This window comes from Sciurus vulgaris (genome assembly GCF_902686455.1).
Source record: "Sciurus vulgaris genome assembly, chromosome: 17".
Taxonomy (NCBI): domain Eukaryota; kingdom Metazoa; phylum Chordata; class Mammalia; order Rodentia; family Sciuridae; genus Sciurus; species Sciurus vulgaris.
In genome coordinates, this window is record NC_136478.1 from 56,296,022 (window position 1) to 56,315,467 (window position 19,446).

A 19,446-nucleotide genomic window follows, 5' to 3' on the forward strand; every position below is an offset into this window, starting at 1 on the left:
CATGCCATCTCAATTATTAACAGTTGGCATTAATTCCCGAGTTTTAGGATCCTTTATCCTGGAGTGTTGACCCTACCTTTCTCCTTAGCAGTTACATAAATTCTGGTCTAATTCCTAGGTCTTCAATCCACTTTGAGTGACTTTTTTTTAATCAAAGTAAGTGTCTACTTTCATTCTCCAAACATGGATAACCAGTTTCCCAGCACCAGTTTTTTAAAAGACCTTTTTCTCCAATGTATGTTTTTGGCACCTTTGTCAAGGTTCAGATGATTATATCTGTGTGGGTTTGTCTCTATGTTTTCCATTCTGTACATCTGTTTTTATGCCTGTACCATGCAGTTTCTGTTACTATAGCTCTGCAGTCAGGCATTGTGATGCCTCCAGCACTTCTTTTTTCTCTTAGAATTACTTAGGCTATTCTGAGTCTTTAATTCTTCCAAATGAATTTTATGACTGATTTTTCTAGTTCTGTGAAGAATTCAATTCTTATTTTTCTGGGGATTACATTGAATCTATATATTGCTTTTGGTAGTATGGCCATTTTAACAATAATAGTTCTGCCTATCCGTGAACATAGGAGATCTGTCCATCTTTTTGTATCTTCCTCAATTTCTTTCTTCAGTGTTCTATAGCTTTTGCTGCAGAGGTTTTTCAACTCCTTGCTTAGATTTATTCCTAGGTATTTTATTTTATTTTATTTTTTTAAGTATGCTGAATGAAATTGTTTCTGCTTTTTAACAGATTCATTGTTAATGTATAATAAAGTTATTGATTTTTGTACTTGACTTTGCATCTTGCTACTTTGCTAAATGTGTTAGTTCTAGCAGTTTTGGGGAAAGCTTTTTGTATCTTCAAAGTATAGCATCACATCATCTGCAAAGAGTACTAATTACTTCTTCTTTCCTATTTTTATTCCTTTTATTTCCTTCTCTTGCCTAATTATTCTAGCTAGAATTTCTAGTACTATATGCTTTGCTATACTTTTACTGAATCCTTGTCTTGCTTGGTGCAAAGGCACAAGAGCTGAGAGCACAATACAATTGCTGGTAAAGATTTTACTTCAGGTATTATCCTAACACTGTTAGCACAAATTGATTGATCAGCAACATTTTTGGAGAAACATCTGTGTGTGTGTGTGTGTGTGTGTGTGTGTGTGTGTGGTGTGTGTGTGTGCGCGCAGTACTGGGAATTGAACCCAGGGGCACTTTATCAATGATCCACATCAGTGGATCCTTCCTATTTTTTACTTTGAGACAGGGCCTTGCTAAATTGCTGAATGTGGCCTGAAACTTGCCACTTTCCTGCCTCATACTCCCAAGGTGCTTGGATTACAGATGTGTGTCACCACACCCAGCTTGGAGAAACATTTTGATTAAAAAAAAAACAAAAAAGGGAATGTTTTGGGGCTGGGTTGTGGCTCAGTAGTAGAGCACTTGCCTGGCATGTGTGAGGCACTGGGTTCGATTCTCAACACACCATACAAATAAATAAGTAAAGATTCATCAACAATAAATAAAATATTTTTTTACAAAAGGAGAAATGTGAAAGTTAAAGATGCCAAGGTGATATCATTCTTCTCACACCCAGGTGAATTTGAAACAAGGAAGTAGTGAAGGGAGAGGACTCCTGCTGCCTAAGATAAGCAGTTTTAAATTATTTTCAAAAGTTCCACAAAATGTTCCTTCCTTTTTTACAGGTGCCCCACACTTTGCACACCTCACCTGCATATGTGTAGATTTATATAACAATGTTTATTTTTAGCACTCTTTAAGACTGCCATAATTCAGAAAAGATTCTCATGTCAGAACACATGCTGGAATTAGAGAATTCAAATTAAAACTACACTGAGATTCCATCTCAGTCCAGTCAGAATGGCAATTATCAAGAATACAAATAACAATAAATGTTGATGAGGATGTGGGGGAAAAGGTACACTCATACATTGCAAATTAGTGCAAACACTCTGGAAAGCAGTAAGGAAATTCCTCAGAGAATTTGGAATGGAACCACCATTTGACTCAATTATCCCACTCCTCAGCATATACCCAAAGGACTTAAGATCAGCATACTGTAGTGACACAAACACATCAGTGTTCATAGCAGCTCAATCCACAATAGCTAAGCTATGGAATCAACCTACATGTCCTTCGACAGATGAATGGATAAAGAAAATGTGCTATATATATACAATTGAATATTACTCAGCCATAAAGAAAACTAAAATTATGGTATTTCCTGGTAAATGGATTGTTTTAGTCAGCTTTTTCACTACTGTGACTAATATACCACACCAGAACAATTGTAGAGGAGGAAAGGTTTATTTGAATGCTCACAGTTCCAGAGGTCTTAGTCCTTAGAAGGTCAGCTCCATTCCATGAGGCTCAAGTGAGGCAGAACATCAAGGCAGAAGAGTGTGGCAAAGGGAAGCAGCTCACATGATGATCAGGAAGCAGAGAGAGACTCCACTTGTCAGATATCTCAAAGCCATGCCCCTACAATACCCCAACTCCTCCAGTTACTACTTAGTTAATCCCATCATGGAATTAATTCACTGACTGGGTTAAGACTCTCACAACCCAATCATTTCTTCTCCAAACTTTCTTGCATTGTCTCACAAGTGAGCTTTTGGGGGACATCTCCCATCCAAACCATAACAGAAGAGACATAAGCTCCAGAACTGGGTTTGAAGGCTGGACAAATTTGCTATCACTCAGGACCCTGTGGCCCTATCTCTATCACCAAATTGACTATTAACTGCCTTCCTAGGGAAAATTTCCTATTTGATCATTTTGCAGTAAGTTGCCTTGTGGACGTCTGGAGAGAACACACTTAGGCAGACCACCTTGTGGGACATGTTGTTTCAATGCTGTTCACAGAACCATGCCCCCCATTCCACTTATATCCTAGAATGCATCCTGTCGACCTGTTCCCAGGCTCCAGGGAGGAAACACTGAAGGACGGTGTGGTTGGCCAGATCAGCTGCAAGACACGAAAGAGGCAGAGACTGAGCTACTGGGAGAGATACAGACCTGGAGGGGGCTGGGGAGATGTAGGGCTCACCCTCCCCGGGGGCCGAGTGCCCAGCTCCCCTCCCTGCCACAGTCCCTCTTCCAGTCTTACCTTGATTAAGGCCAGTCCTTACCTCCTGCAGATCCTGGAGGTGGGAGACGTGGGACACCAAGATGTCTCACCATGAATCTTCAACTTCACAACAAACTCCTTGTGGCGGCCAAAGGACTGAGGACAGCAGAGCTCTAAGCAGGGCCAGTAGGTGCAGTTGGGGCCACAGCGCTGCGTCCGGTTCAGGGGCAGGATAGTGTCATAGTCACAGCACTGCTCCAAGGGGTCGTAGATCCTGTCCCCACACCTGGGTGCTGGCTGGCACAGCCATAGTTCTGAATGAATAGGATGAATGGGAGACCCAGAGTTTGTGTCTCTCCCCAGGAAACAGATGGAAATCATCAAGTTGTGGCCCCAGGCAGGCTCTGACCCCTGCCAAGAGGCCTCCTGTCCCCTCCCTCCAGGTTGTCCTTACCTGTGCTTCCATCTGTGCCTGCAACCAGGAGCAAGACGATGCCCACACATACTGCAATGGTAAGGAAAAGAACTTAATGGGGTTGGGGCTAGAGGGACACCCTCTGAGAAGGCAGGTGTGGTCAGAAGTTGACTTCAATTTAGATTCAGAAGAGGTTGGAGCACTTTGGGATATATAATGGAGGAACTGACCTTGCAGAATGTGTCCCTGAGAAGAGACAGAAAGCAGGATAGCCATGGGCTGAGCTGAGCTTTAGCTGGTCTATTTGTCTACTGCAGAAGGAACAGAAGGGAGATGAAGAAATGCTTTCCACACAGGCAGGAACAGGTGGCTGAGTAAGGCAGCTATGCAGGGTGGGGCAGGGTGAGGCAGACTTTGCAAAATGACTGGCAGCCTGGACCAGAGTCCTCATCGCTGTGCTGCCAGCCTTTGCCCACCCCCTGCCCTGAACAGAGGTTCCACTCAAATCAGAGCACACACTCTTGGCACTAATGAGTTCTGACAGGTCTCATCCTGATTTGTCCAGGGTGGTGGGGGGGCTTAAACAGCAGGAGCCAGAGAACAATCTGGGAGGTTGCTGAAAGGCATAGTGGAGGGACACAGTGTCTGGTGGGGTCCCTGGAAGAGGCCTGGAAAGAAGAGGGCAGAGGTGGGAGGATCGGGAGTGTGAAGAGAGAAGAGGAGGGGCTCAGAGAGCAGGAGAAGAAACGGATGAGGCCAGGGGAGGAAAAGGCAGGAAGAGCCAGGCATGCTGGGCCCACCTGTAGCCCAGCCACTCGGGAGATGGAGGCAGGGAGATGACAAGCGTGAGTCTACCCCAGGCAGCCTGACAAGACTCTAGGACTGGGGATGTGGTTCAGGGGTAGAGCACTTGTCAGCATGTGCATGTCCCCAGCTTCAATTCCCAGTACTGGGGGGAAGGGGTGGGAGAGAGAGGAAAAAAGAAAAGAGAAAAGGGAAAGAGGGAGAAATGAGCAGAGATGGGAAGAGGTGGGGAGAGATGGAGAGGTGGGGAGAGACACAGGAAGTGAGCAGGGGTAGAGGGAGGATGGAGATGAGAGGAAAAGGAAGTGTTGGGAGACACCTGGGAGGAAGGGAGAGCCAGGCAGGAGGCAGGGGACACAGGAGGCATCTGGGTGTAGAAAAGAAAGCAGGGGAGAGGAAAGAGAAACAGCAGCAGGGAAGAGAGGGGGAAAACCAGGGGATGGAGAGACAGCAGAGGAGAAGAAGGCCAAGCAGCAGGGCTGCAGCCATCTGGGCAGTGCTGGCTGTGGGGTCGGGGTCTCTGAAGGGCAGAGTTAGAGTTAGGTCTGCAAGAGGGGGAGGACATGAGCAGCCAGGCCTGGGCTGGGCCGGGTCCCCCTTACCTAGCATGCAATCTCTGGTCTTCATATGGCCAATTCCAGCTTCATGCTGCAAGGATGACTCAGAGCTCAAGAGAACTCAGAGAAGAAAGGCAGCGCATTCATAGATGAGAGGGGGAGGATGAGAGGTGGAGATTGACTCCTTTGAGAAAAAGGTAACACAGGACCAACCAGTGCTGTCACGAAAGAGTGGCAGAGAGTACAGAGAACCTCCCAGGTAACCCCTCAGTACCACCTCTGAGACAGGAGCAGCCTGGCTGTAATCACCACGCTGTTGCAATAGGTTTCATTTTCAAACTTGCTCCAGGAACATTTGCACGGAGTCCAGATGACCAGCGAAGCAGGTGGGCAGGTGCAAGGCAGGGCAGTGAGGCAAGGGGGAGGGTGGGAAGGAGTGTGAGGCCAGTGGACAGGTGGCAGTTGAGACAGGCCAGCCAGTGGGGACTGATGGACCAGTTTAGGGGTCAGTGTCAAATCCTTTTATCTGCACTTGAGTCACAAGGTGGAAGTGGTTCTCAGGCTGTTTTCCCAGAGTCCATTTTCAAGTTCAGTTCTAACTGCTCTGTAGGTGAGGGCCGTCATTTCACAGTGCAGTGCCAAACACTTTTGTTAGGAGTTGTACTTCTGTTGAATTTTGTCAGGCAACAGGTACATTTTTTTTTTTCTTATTTTGGCTTGTGGATTAAATCAAGAGATGCATAACCACCGAGCCACATCACCAGCCCTTCTCATTTTAAGACAGAGTCTCACTAAGTTGCTTAGGGCCTTGTTAAGTTGCTGAGACTGGTTTTGAACTTCTGATCCTGCTGCCTTGGCCCCTGAGCTGCTGGGATTATAAGCATGAGCCACAGCACCTGGCAACAGGTACAATATTTAAAATACAAAATGCAAATGAAACCAACAAGATAATAACAAAGGCAGTTTCCATAACTGTCTTGAGCCATGACATAAGCTTGAAAGTAACCATCTGAATAAGTAAAATGTCCAAGGGGAACTGGGTGAGATCTGTTACTCATCCAGCCTGTTCTCTGATGTTTTTGCAGGTGGGCCTCAATTTCCCAGAAGTAGTTGCCTAGGTATTGAATATAGTGCTGCTAATAGCACATTATCTTATTTAACTAAATTGATAATCTGCAGCAAAATTATTATTTGATAGCTCATGATTGGGTTGAATTAAGAGCAGCACTATAATCAAATAATAGCAGATTTTAGTTTTTCTTTAGAAATGTAATTGTTTTTCCTCTATAGTAATGCCAATTTTTACCAAATATAGTTAAAAAATCTTTTTCAGAGTCAGTTTAGTTTGAGCTTGATAATTTAGGTAACTGCAGCAAGAAGAGCGATTTGCCTTACAGCACTGTCAGATTTAGAAACATTTTGAGGTTAGGAAGCCAAACTAAGGTAGAGTTTAGGTTTTCGCCTGCAGTACCCACTTTCTTGAGGTCCCAGGGTCTGCCAGGAGATGACAATTATATTCACTCACTGTAAGGCTGGGAATCCACAGTGTACAGTGGCTCAGACCTGTAATCCCAGCAATTTGGGAGACTGAGGCAGAAGGATCACATATTTGAGGCCAGTCTCAGCAAATTGGCAAGACCTGTCTCAAAATAAGAAAATTTAACAGGGCTAGGACTATAGCCCAATGGTAAAGCATCCCTGGGTTCAATCCCTTGTACTGAAAAAAAGTAAGTAGGTAAAAAACTGTCTTAAATAAAAGACATAAAAATTTACAAGTTTTGTCAATTCATTTATTCTCATGTGATTTTCTTTTTCCATACTTTTATTGCTACTTATAGTTGCACCTAATGGTGGAATTTATTGTTAGTATTCATACATTCACACACTATAAATATGTAATTTGGCCAATATCATTCCCCTTTCTCTCCCTTCTTCCCTCCTCATGATCCCATCCCTCTATTCTACTGATATGCCTTCAATTTTCATGAGATCTCTCCCCCACCAACTTTATCTGCCTTTTCCCTTTCTAGCTTCCACATGTGAAGGAAAATCCACAACCCTTGACTTTTGGATTTTGGCTTGTTTGGATTAACATAATGTTCTCAAGTTCTATTTTCCTGCCAATGATGTAATTTCCTTCTTCTTTATGACTGAATAAAACTCCATTCTGTATGTACACCACATTTTTCTTATCCATTCACCCATTGATGGACACTTAGGCTGCTCTCATAGTTTTACTCTGCTATAAAAGAGGGTATGCATTTATTGCTACACAATGGCTGACTTTAATTCTTTAGAATAAATACTGAGGAGGGGTACAGCTGGTGATTCCACTTCTAGTCTCTTGAGGACCCCCATACTGATTTCTGTAGTGTTTATACTAATTTACAATGCCACCAACAGTGTAAAAATGCTCTTTTTTCTCCACATCAGCTCCAGTAATTATTATTGTTTGTATTCTTGCTGACTGCCATTCTAACTGCAGTGAGATGAAAGTGTAGCTTTGATTTATATGTACCTGATTGCTAATGATGTGAAATATTTTTTTCACATGCTTTTTGGTCATTTGTAATATTTCCTTTGAGAAATGTATATTTAATTAATTTACCCACTTAAAGATTGGGTTATTTGGCTTTTGGGTCTTGAGGTTTTGAGTTTTCTATATATTGTATATCTTAATTAATTTTGGCTTGAAGTTTGCTTTGTCAAATGTGAGAGTAACTTGTTTGGGGGCTTCATTTGCATAGTGTATCAATTTCCATTCTTCTTTCACTTTCAGTCTGAGGCTGCCTTTAGGTGAGGTGATTCTCTTGCAAACAACATAAAACTGGGTCTTGCTTTTTACTCCATTCTACCAACCTATGTGTTTTAATTGGAGAGTTGAGACCTCTCACATTTAATGCTGTTATAGAAAGATGTTTATTAATTCCTTCCATTTTGATTTGCATTTTTTGATTAAACATGTTTTAATTAAACATTTATAATGTTCAATTTGGTCCTGTTTTTCATTTGCTTATGTGCTCTTCAAGTGATATTTGTCCATTTGTGAGCTCTGGGGTTTGTGTTTTATATCTTCTGTGTGTAGTGTTTATTTATCTTCTATAGCGTCAGTTTAGCAGTCATAAATTTTTTCAGTTTCTCCTCACATTGGAAAGTTTTTATTTTTCTTTGATTCTGAAGGATAGCTTTGCTAGATATAGAAATCTTGGTTGACAGTTTCTTTCTTTTAGAACTTGAACCACATCATTTCAAGCCCTTCTGGATTTTAGAGTTTGTGCCAAGAAATCAGAAGTATTGACTTGCCTCTAAATGTGACCTGACATTTTTCTTTGGAGAATTTTAAAGTTCTATTCTTGTTCTTTATTTTAGACATTTTAGTTATAATGCATGATAGAAAGAGGTTTTTTTTATCTTGTCTATTTGGGGTTCTAAATGCCTACTGTATCTGGATGTCCATCTTGTTCTCAAGGTCTGGAAAATTTTTTGGTTATTATTTCCCTGAAGAGGGTATCTGTGCCATTAACCCACATCTCACAACCCTATTTGAGTCTAACAGTTCTTAAAATTGGTCTCTTAATGTTGTCCCAGAGTTCTTGTGTATTCTGATAATGGTTACTTATTTTCTTTAATACTCTCTGGACATTCAAGAATGCCACTTTTGTCTTTCAGCTTTGATATTCTGTCTTCAGCATGGTCCACTCTATGAGGGAGACATTGACCCTAATATTTTATATTAATATTGAATATTTGATTTGATTTATTGTGTCTTTCATTTCCAAGATTTCTGTTTGACTTCTTTTCAGTATCTCACTCTCATTATTGAATTTCTCATTCATATCCTGAACTGACTTTCTTAATTCATTCAGTTGTTTTTGTGTGTGTATTCTCTTGGAATTCATTGACCATTCTTATAAACATTCTTTTGAATTCTTCATCTAGCATTTCATCCACTTCGATATACTTTGGGGTCAGTTGCTGGTGAATTATGAACATTAGGAAGGTAGCTTGTTTTTTCATATTGCATTAGTGTTGGGATTTATATGTCTGTTAGGATAGATTTTCCTTCCACGCTTATCTGTGGATCCTTTTAGAGCACAACCTTCCTTGTCAGTGTCCCAGAATGTTCTGAGGTTTCAGCCCTCATAGGTGTGGTGCCCACAGTTTTTGTGCTAATTCTATTTTTGCTGGAAGAGTGAATGTCCATGAGTAGGAGGGCCCCCCTCCAGTGATTGCTACTTGGGGTCTGGTTGTTTGGGGGGTTTTGTCTCTCTCTGTATTAAAGTATTGTTGAAGTGTGAATGTTGTTAATTTGTGTATGAAACAGGGTATGCTGCCTCCTGATTGGGTCTAACTCAGCAGCAGAGTATCTACCCTGTGAGCTTGTAGTGTCCCAGTAGATTACCAGCCCCTCACAGAAAGGGGGGGGGGGAAGCAATAGCAATAACCAATGCAAACAATGCACAGCATTAAAATAAATGCCCTGTACCTGCTATGACATCTACAACACTAAATACTACAAAAACAGAAAGGATGGGGTCAGTAATCATCAAAAGCAAAAACAATACATAACTGTAAAGTAGATCTGTTGCTAAAGTAAACAACAGGCATCCATGTGCCTGTGCCATCTATGTTACTAATAACTGCAGCAGCCTGAGTGATGGGAGCAGAGTCATGGCAACCAGATCGTTATAATATGTGGTAAAAACATTGTTCATTAAGAGAAAAGAAAAGTGATGAGAAGGCAAAAGAAAGTTGAGCATGTTTAAAATGTTAACAGAGAGGAAGCAGAAGAGATGTAACACGTGATGGCTACAAAGAAGGAGGAAAAATAGATTTAAAAAGTAAAGTAAGTAACGGGAGAAAGTGAGGACAAGAGACTTGGCTGTTAGAGGGAGAAGACAGGGAAGACAAACAAGAGAAAGAAGCAAAACAAAACAGAACAAAACAGTACAAACGAAAACCCTTAGCCCCTGAAAGACAAGGAAAAATAACATTTAGAAAAGCTAAATATGAGATGTTTTGGTCAGATTTTTCTCTGTTGTGACTAAATGATCTGACAAGCACAATTATGAAGGAGGAAAAGTTTATTTGAGGGCTCACAGTTTCAAAGGTCTGAGTCCAGAGAAGCCTGGCTCCATTCCTCAGGGCTTCAGGTGAGGTTGAATATCATGGCAGAAGAGTGTGGCAGAGAAAAGCAGCTTGCATCATCAGGAAGCAGAGAAAGAGACTCCACTGGAATATATATATATATATATATATATATATATATATATATATATCCCAAATCTATGCCCCAGTTCCCACCTCCTCCAGCCACAACCTACCTGCCTCCAGTTAACACTCAGTTAATTCCATCAGAGAGTAATTCACTGATTAGTTAAGGCTCTCAAAACCCAATCATTTTTCCTCTGAAATTTCTTACATTGTATCACATGTGAGCTTTTGGGGGACACCTCACATCCAAACCACAACATGAGACAAAAGAAATATATATATCCATGAACCAATCAGTCCAGCAAAAGTACACACACAGAAAGAGGGGGAAGGTTCTTAATGAAAAATGAAAGAATTTTCTTTCTCCACCAAGAAACAGTCAACAGGATGAATGGTTATTTCTTGTGACCAAGAGACCTTCTTCTCATTTAATTTGGGTCATGTACCCCTTTAGAGCAAGGGTTGGAGGTTGTTTACTCTTCCTCTTTTTGTGTTGTGCACCAAGCTGACAGCTGGAGTAGCCTAAAACTAAAGCTGATTGAAATAGATTTCAACTTCCCTTCTCACCAGTATACAGTGAAATGGGATGGGAAATATTGTTGTCTGGAGTTTCGTTATAACAGACCAGATGGATGTCCTCCCCAGGTGGGGCTGCTGCAGGGTTCTAAGTGGGGAGCTCTGGTAGTTGGGCTTCACTCTAATAAGACCTTACAGTCTTTGTTGGGTGGTGTCTGCTGGTATCTGCAATGAAGATATTAGATCAACACACCCTTAGGGTTGGGTGGATGCCAATCTCTGCTGTGAGTCTGGATCTCAGGAGCCTTCAGAGAATTTTACTGGGGAGTCATGCTACTGCCCATGAACATGGCCTTCCCAGGTTTAATCCTTGAGTGTATTCATGCCTGCCCACCTGACCCCCTCTTCAGTTTCCCAACCATCTTCAGTGGGTCACATGAACAGCCAGACTCCATTACTGTCTTGAGTCCCCCTGGGTACAATCTTCTCTGTGCCTCTTTCACTCATGTTCTGATAGGTACACCTCAGGTCACACCAAGGCACTTGCCAGGACAGTATGGCAACATTTGCTATGATCTTTGAGGTTCCTGTAGCAGTAGGCTGCCACCTGGTCTCCTCAAGATGGCTCCTTGCCTCAGCTCTCAGTTTTCCAGTTGAGAAACACAGAGCACTTTTCAGGAACCAGCTCACTGTGCAGCCTCTGGAGCTCAGGCTGCTTTTCTGATCTACAGGTTTTTTCCTTGCCAGTTTTGTCTGTTGTATTTCTTTCTCTGTTTGTATCATCCCTCCCCTCTGCAGTGAACCAGCACCACTGCCACAGCCAGCTTTTCTCGGGTGGACTCTTTCTTGTTCTTTGTTCAATTCACCTAAATTTCTGAGTCTCTAAAGCTCTGATTTTGTGATGCTGAATTTCAGTGAATTTCCTTTCACCCACCTCACTGAGAAGCAGTATTCCCACTGCTTGAGCCCTGAGTCATGAGCAGCTGGAAGTGCAGCCTTCCTCCAATCTGCCATCTTGAATCCCCTTTCCTCATGTAATTAATCATTACTGTTTTATCTTTATTTGTAATTTCATGAACTCACCAGTTTGTCAGAGTTCTGGAGATATCCTCTTAGTTCATTGATCTTAAGGTTATCAGAAATCTGTACTTAAAGGTACTTGTTTGGGGCTGGTTCTGTAGCACAGTAGTAGAGGGCTTGCCTAGCATGAGTTTCTGTGACTCTGCTGGCAGGAGAGGGCTCACTCATTAGAGAAAACCATACTACACATTCCTTTGAAACAGGGCCCTTGCTCTGCCTTGAGAGAGAGGGACTTAAGTATCTTAAGATCTTAAGATACTTGGGAACACTATTATGTGGAAGGGAGGTTCCATGAGATAAGCCATTCAGATACTCTGAATGAGAGGCTGGAGGTGTAGCTCAGTGGTAGAGCACTTGCCTAGCATGTCTTAGGCCCTGGGATCATGCCCAGCAAAAAACACCACACACACACACACACACACACACACACACACACACACACACACACACACACCCCAGGTACCCAGAGGGCGTTTTGTTAAAAATGTATGAGGCATCATCTTGAGTGTTTCCAAGGCCTTTGAGAAAATGAAATGATCTCACCTTGAGTTTGATCTTCACCACAAAAGTTTTCATTGTGTTTGTTTTTTATTTTTTTGTTTTGAGAATTTTGGCATTTGGAGAGGCAGGTATTTTGTAACTGCTATTTTTGAATCCAGCAAGTCTTGATACTTCTATAGACATTCTATGAAATTTCCATGAAGAGATATTCTCTCTCTCTCTCTCTCTCTCTCTCTCTCTCTCTCTCTCTCTCTCTCTCTCTCTCCTCACATCTAACCTTATTTGTAACTAAAAATCCAAATGTTATACAGAATATTATGCATAGAAATAGACTTAGCCAAATGCATGAGTTCATCAGGTGTTTCTGCTATTTTTGCAGTTACCACAAGTGTCATTATTACCAAAAGTTCCACTAGTATATGAGACCATGCTTTTTTTCAGAGTTCAGTAATAATTTTTCCCTGTTCTCCCAGTTTCATAAACAGTCAAACTAAAGCACGTTCAGCCTTCATTACATTTCTGGTCTATACAATCTTCTTTAGGTCTGTTACTTATAACAGCTACTTAGCATCAGATACCAATTTCTGGTGTAGTGATATTTTAGGAGTGAGTACTAATCAGTGCATAGGAAAGCTTGCAGTGAGGTAAGAGGACTCTAAAGAGTGTGATAGTGAAGTAAATGGAAAGGAGAAGCTGGACACTTCCCCTGTCACCAATGTTTGGGTGAGAATCAAAGCAGAGTGAGCCTGGTTGTAAAGTCATAAAGCATCTGAAGAAGTCCATCTGCTCAGTGGGCATGCCACCTACCCATAGGTCCTCCCTGCCTGTAGGTACAGTGCAGCCCTCCACTGTACCCTGGCCAGCAACCACCAGGGAACACTGAGAGAAAGAACATGTCCAAAACCTCTCCATTGAGTCTTCTGAGTTCTTTCTTTGGTATCAGTAAACACTGCTTGGGGTGTTTGCAATTCTGGGGTTGAACAGATGTGGTGCTTCATCAGAAAAGGCCATAATGGTGAGACAGAAATCAATCATTTTATTGTTTTCATGGATTTTGTGGGTCAGGAGTTTGGACAGGACACAGTGGAAATGGGGTATCTGCTTCATTATTTCTGGAGGTTCATTAAGAAAAACTTGAAAGCTAAGTATGACTCAATGATCAGGGGCTGGAATCACTTGGAAGCTTCCTTGCACAAATATTTTGCACCTGGGATAGGGAGACTGAAAAGCTCAGTGTATCTGGGACTCCATTAAACCACTCAGGACCTCTCCATGTGGAGAGGGCTTCTTGGGCTTCTGAAAAGCTGGAGGCTGTGTTCTGAGTGGGAGCATCTCAGGGTGGATCATTCAGGGTCAATGTTCCAGGACAGACAGATGGGGGTGGCAAGGCTGCACTGCAGAGAAAATTGCAGGGTAGTGAACGTGGTTATTTTCATCTTTGAATAATGTCATCTGACACACCACAGTGACACTTCTGCTCTTCCCCTGCCTGATCTATGAGTTCTTTCATGATGTCTCCACCATCTTTAACCATCTCTTTCTTTCTTTTATTTTTATTTTTTTACTTTATTTTTGAGAGATACAAGATGGCAGACTAGAGGGAGACTGCATTCCTTGTCGCTCCATAATTCAGTTTTCAGGCAGAGAATATCTGTTTCTCAGTGAGGCAGTATTTGCTGCTTATCAATCCTCTGCTGTTCACCCCATACTGCGATCACTGGCAGTCTACCAACATATCAACTACTTTTTGAGTGCAGATTGCTCACTGACTGGTGCCTATCATCCACCATTTGCCTGCCTCTTGCCTGCCCATCGCCTGCCTTTCACCTACCCATTACCCACTGCCCAAGGTCCACCCACAGATCATCTGCTGGTAGCCGGCAGACAGACTGCAGACTGCCAGTGGATTGCCAGCTGCCTGCTGTTGCCTGGAAGTCCACCATCACAGAACCTGTAGGTTTGGTTACATGTGGCTGCTACCACTTTTAGACAACAGCCAGGACCTGTAGGACCCCTGGTCAGACTGACTTGAGTCCCATCTCCAGGACTCCCAGACCAACTGATCACACACTGCCTCCAGGACCCCTCAACCGAACCAACCACACCCCACCTCCAGGACCCCCAGCTGACTACACCCATACCCCAAGCTGCAGGTCCTCATTTACCAAAAAATTTGGAAGCCAGAATGACCATCTTGGATTATCCTGGAAGTGGTAGCTCCCATCATTAGGTGGGGCAATTCCCATGCTGAGATACCCGCTGGAGTGGGGAAGCTCATTGTCAGATACCTCTCATACATCAGGCTACTGCAGAATGGGAGTTCTGAATACTATATGACTGTGATAGTGTAGGTTTTTTATTTCTTTTTTTTTTCCTCCTTTTTGAAAATTTTTATTTTTGTGATAATGGGGACTGAACCCAAGGTCACTGTACCATTGAATTACATCCCCAGGTCTTTAAGTTTTTTTATTTTGAGACAGCATCTCACAAAGTTGCCCAGACTGACCTTGAACTCACCATTCTCCCACCTCAGTCTACTGAACCACTGGGATTAGAGATACGTGATACACCATCTGTGTCAACCATGGTGCCTGGCAACCATCTGTGTTTCACAGAGTATGTCACTGACACACATAGGTTTAGATCCCAGAAATTGCTGGTATTTCCCCAAGGGAAAGAGAACCAGTCCTACCAATGTATGTATCATTAAACCTCCCACATATTTGTTCTGAGAACTGGGAATGGTTATTACATAATATATGTAAGAGGATAAAATTTAATTTCAGCAGGATAGACTCTTAGGGGGCATCTGAGGTCTGCATGTTTATTTACATGCCACACCATGGTGATATATAAAATTGCTGGAAATTCTACTTCGAAACCACAAAGCTCAACTTTTATTGAAGACATACTCATCTCAAGTACTAGACAACATAAGTCTTGCTTTGGCTTTTCCAAGGGTCAGTCCAATGTCTAGGGCTCCCCACAGAACTTTAGACCAATGCCCAGGCCCATTAATCTTGGCATTAATGACATAAAAAGAAGGAAGTCTGAGTGCATATTCTACAGGGTTAATGTGTGAAGGGATCAAGACTCAAAGATAGCTTGCAACTTGTTCTACTTCAAAAAGGCAAGAGTTGGGAACACAGATCTCTTTGCCTTAAGAGCTGCACCCCAGGCCTCATTTCCATTTTATGAGGTTTCCATTTATCAAAAATGTCAAAAGTGAGGGAGCCAGGTGTGTGCACATTGGTAATTCCAGATATGTGAGAGGCTGAGGTGGAAGGATTCTAAGTCTGAGACCAGCCTCAGAAAATCATAGAGACCCTTCTCAAAATAAAAAGGAAAATAAAATGGACTGAGACACTGGAGATGTGGCTCAGTGGTTAAGTGTTCCTGGGTTCATAAAAGATAAAGGACTGAGGATGAAGCTCAGTTCAGTAGGTTCAATCTTCCAGTAGGAAGAAAAAAGAAGGCAGTATTATAAAATCATGATTTATTTTAAATATTATCTTTAATTTTTTTTAAGTACTGGGGATTGAACCCAGGGGTGCTTTACCACTGAGCCACACTTTTGGTCCTTTATATTTTTTTATTTTGAGACAGAATATAACTAAGTTGCTGCAGGCCTCACTAGGTTGTTAAAGTTGGACTCAAACCTAAATCCTCCTGCCTCAAGCCCCTGAGTCTCTGGGGTTACATGTATGTGTCACTGCTCAGAGCATTGTTTTTTACAGTGCCAGGGATCAAACCCAGGACCTTAAACATGCTAGGCAAGCACTCTACCACTGAGCCACATCCCCAGTGCTTGTTAAATTTGATGTGATTAGCTTGAAATTTCAAATATTTAGGAGTTGTTTAATTTACAAAATTATAGATTGATAGTGTGCTGCAGGGAGTGTAAAGAGGATGGGTGGACTTTGCCCCATCCTCCTGGGGAGGCTGTGATGGGGGGAGTCACCTCATGGGAAGAATAACAGTGACTCTATAAGGTTGTGAGGTCTGAACCTGGTGATCCCCACTGTCCACAGAGTCAGGTTCAGCTGCATTCAGGAGTCATGAATCAGAGAAGAGCCAGAGAAACAGAAACCAAGAGGGAGTTGCTGAACTCAGAGCTCCCCAGGACCTGCTGACTTCAGGTCACACCTTAGAACTGTTCTCCAGGTGAGGAGGTGATGGAGGACCTTGGTGGGGGTCAGGAATCCTAAAGCTGCAGTGCAGTCATATACTAGACCTGTGCTGTGCATTATGACACTGGGTACAAGGCTATTTAAATCAGGTAACATTAAATAAAATTGACTTCAATGCCTCAGGTCCACTAACCACATTTCCAGTGCTCATCAATCATGGGTGGTTTGCAGTTACCTTATCAGGCAGTGCAAACAGATGTCTTCATAGAAATCAAGGAGTATCTCAATGATTGAGTTAATAAAATTAACAATATAAAAGAGTCTCCACCTAGAATGTGATATGAGGAAATCTCTGATTATATTAATTAGACACAAAATGAAAATACTTAAAATGTAGTTAGCATGAATTCCATGTGTCATATACTTTAAGCTGGTAAATATTACTGTAAGCTCTAGGGCAAGGGCTGGTGGCCAAACAAAAGCGGGCAGAAAGCAGCCGAAGTGAGCTTTATTGGAATTTGGCTCTTAGGCAAAATTTCCAGCCCCCCAGGGGTACAGGTCAGAGTTGGAGAACCAGAGAAAATTGCACATGGCCCCAGCTGCCCAGGGTCTTCATAGACTGGAATAGGCGAGGTGCCCTGCTGAGTGATAGGTGGACTTAAGGGTCAGTAGAGTTTATCTGTCCTTGTTTGATTGGCCGCTGTTTAGCATGCTGCCCACTGCCTCAGTCATTTTGCTCTCTCATGAAGCCTCTCAAGTCCCAACCTAACATCCCAAACTTTTTGGTGATATAGGGCGCCAGAGTCTACCTGGCTACTTCCTGCATGTTAGGGGGCATCATGTGGAAAAAAAGGTTCAGGTTCTAGGTTGTTGTAGAGGTGGCTATAAGAGTGTAGGAGCATCTGATTTGATGTCACCCTGGCAACCTCACTCATGTGGTTTCAGGAAAACCTGACAATTCAGGGAGCAATCATTAGTAAAAATCCTATCACAAATAGGGGAGTAAGGATAGGGGTCAGCAGGGGATAAGAGTGGAGTTCAGCCATCCTGGCCAGGTTTCATTTGGTTGTTGTTGCTTCAGCCTTTCACTCAGATGCCTGAGAGTTTTGACATTCTTCTTGATCAGTTCAGTTTCAATGATTAGTAGCAGCATTCTTCTCTTAAGAACAGGCATGTCCCCCCTTTGTCTGCTGTCAGATCTAAACTTGGCTGTTATGTAAGGAAACATGAGCGATAGATGTTATTCATCTTTGTATGGATGCCAGGGAGGCAGCAGATGCCTCTACCACCTCTTGGAGTTGCTGTTCTAGCATTTGGGTGGCAGTGACTGCATAACTGAGTCCTCTTGTTGGTATAACCTGTGTTTAGTAGAGATCCCTATATTTCTGTGACTTAGGGTTAAATAATCATACTAACAAACCTAGATTAAGCCTACCTATGTAGTTTAGGAGGATCTGTAAGCCTTAAACTGGCCAAAAATTCCTTACTCTGGTAGTTTCTCATGATAGTTATCAGTCTGTTTTCTAGGGAGTTAACACAAGTGTACATCTTAAGTTACATCTAACTATTGGTTCTTTTAAATGCCCAAGAATGGTGATATTTCAGCTTTAACTGTTTTGCTAGGTGTTTAAGACCAAGCTGGTCAAATTGACCTGTTCCTGTCTATTAAGAATTGGCTGAGTTTCCACAGTGGTCACTCGTGGGGAACTTGAGAGCAGCTTCTTAGCTCCATTAGTGCCATTTGTTAGGCAGGGTCTCCTCCATGAGGTGGCTTCCCTTGGAAGCATCAAGGATGTTTCCCTTTTTCATGACTCTCCTCTGTAGCAGGTGCACTGACTGACTTTTCATCCTCCAGTGGTCTCATCAATCTCCCTGATCAGGAGGTCATGTAGCCCAGAGTTGCAAAGCTCCTTAGAGAAGTTCTCTTGTTCCCAGGATTCAGGCTGACTGAGGGCAAAAGCCAAATACTGGTTTTTTTGGCCTCTGTAGTTAGTCTCAATCTCTAAGTTTGATCTTACACATCCAGCAAGCCAGCCTTCCAATTGTACACAAATGGATGCACAGAAGCAGAAAAAGGCATCCCAATTCCCACCTGTGTATACCTGAAGAATGACAGGTGGGCCAAAAGCCAAAATGTCTTTCGACTTTTGGGGATCAGGAATGGAATAAACAGGGGCTAACTGGAGGCTAGGATGACTCCACAGCTATCAGAGCCCAAATGAAATGGGTGGGGGTCTGTGGCACACGCAAGGACAGACCCCGCGGGATCAGATGGTAAAGATTAAAATGTCAAATAGGAAACCCCAGGGAACTTACCCGGTCTGTTCCCAGACAAAAAGGAACAGCATGGAGCAGAACAGAGAAGAACTGAGTGGAACGGAATCTCCTGGTTCATCTGAGGGAAAGGGTGGACATCAACCCTGATGGGGGAAAGCCTGAAAACCCTCCCGGGTTTCTGCACCAAATGTAAGCTCGAGGGCAGGGCTGGTGGCCAAACAAAAGCTGGCAGAAAGAGGCCAAAGCAAAGCTTTATTGGAATTTGGCTCTCAGGTGAAATTCCCAGCCCCCCAGTGTATAGGTCAGGGTGGAAAGCTGGAGAAAATCGCTCGTGGCCCTGGCTGCCCAGGGTTTTTATAGGCTGGACTATGTGGGAAAGGGATCCTGCTGAGTGACAGGTGGTCATAAGGGTCAGTGGAGTTTATCTGCCCCTGTTTGATTGGTGGCTGTTTGTGCTCTGCCCACTACCTCAGTCGTTTTGCTTTCTCTCATGTAGCCACTCAAGTCCTGACCTAACAATTATGATATGTAAACTATATCTCAATAAAGAGGTTAAAATGCAGTCAGTATAAATTATATTAAGAACACAAAATCACTTATATACAACTATGTCTTTCTTTAGCTGTGAAGCACACGGCAGGACATGCAGAGACCTTTTTGAAACAAGGTAGTGTATATGAAGCTATAGTTTCATAAGGGCCTGTCAAAAACTACAAGGGAATTGAGATGGTGCCTTACTATAACTGGTCATATTTTTGTGTTTTCTCTCAGGAAAAGCAAGACTTCCGGGTAGAGACAAAGGACAGTGTCTTCTTCAGATCAACAGAGAGTAGCCAGAGCATATGTATTTGTATGCCTTTCCCTGAATGCA

At 42.8% G+C, this 19,446-nt stretch overlaps 2 protein-coding genes across 9 annotated transcripts in view; one reads left to right on the top strand and one right to left on the bottom strand.

Moving 5' to 3' along the window:
- LOC306647871 (insulin growth factor-like family member 3) overlaps positions 1–19,446 on the top strand; it is a 465,794-nt gene that overhangs the window by 426,624 nt on the left and 19,724 nt on the right. The window contains exon 3 of one of the 7 annotated variants that reach the window (XM_079117445.1): positions 18,630–18,764. The exons of the other annotated variants lie outside the window; for them this stretch is intronic. Coding sequence (XP_078973571.1) covers positions 18,722–18,764 — 43 coding nt within the window. The 5' untranslated portion in view covers positions 18,630–18,721. The remainder of the gene's footprint in view (positions 1–18,629; positions 18,765–19,446) is intronic. 7 annotated transcript variants of the gene reach the window in all.
- LOC306647883 (insulin growth factor-like family member 3) lies at positions 2,844–4,994 on the bottom strand. Of its 2 annotated transcripts, none has more exons than XM_079117465.1 (4): positions 4,903–4,994; positions 3,536–3,586; positions 3,121–3,395; positions 2,844–2,979 (listed from the first exon to the last, which is right to left on the bottom strand). In XM_079117465.1, the coding sequence occupies exons 1-3, from the start codon at positions 4,925–4,927 to the stop codon at positions 3,139–3,141; spliced, it is 333 nt and encodes a 110-aa protein (XP_078973591.1). In that variant the 5' UTR covers positions 4,928–4,994; the 3' UTR covers positions 2,844–2,979; positions 3,121–3,138. The 2 variants fall into 2 exon arrangements, with proteins under 2 accessions (XP_078973591.1, XP_078973590.1); XM_079117464.1 differs by having other exon boundaries at positions 3,143–3,395; positions 4,903–4,993.

Coding starts and splice junctions, on each gene's coding strand:
- LOC306647883 (XM_079117465.1), bottom strand. CDS start 4,927: ATGAAGACCAGAGATTGCATGCTAG. Junction 3,587..4,902: donor GACCAGAGATTGCATGCTAG/GTAAGGGGGACC, acceptor TTACCATTGCAG/TATGTGTGGGCATCGTCTTG. Junction 3,396..3,535: donor AGGCACAGATGGAAGCACAG/GTAAGGACAACC, acceptor CTATTCATTCAG/AACTATGGCTGTGCCAGCCA.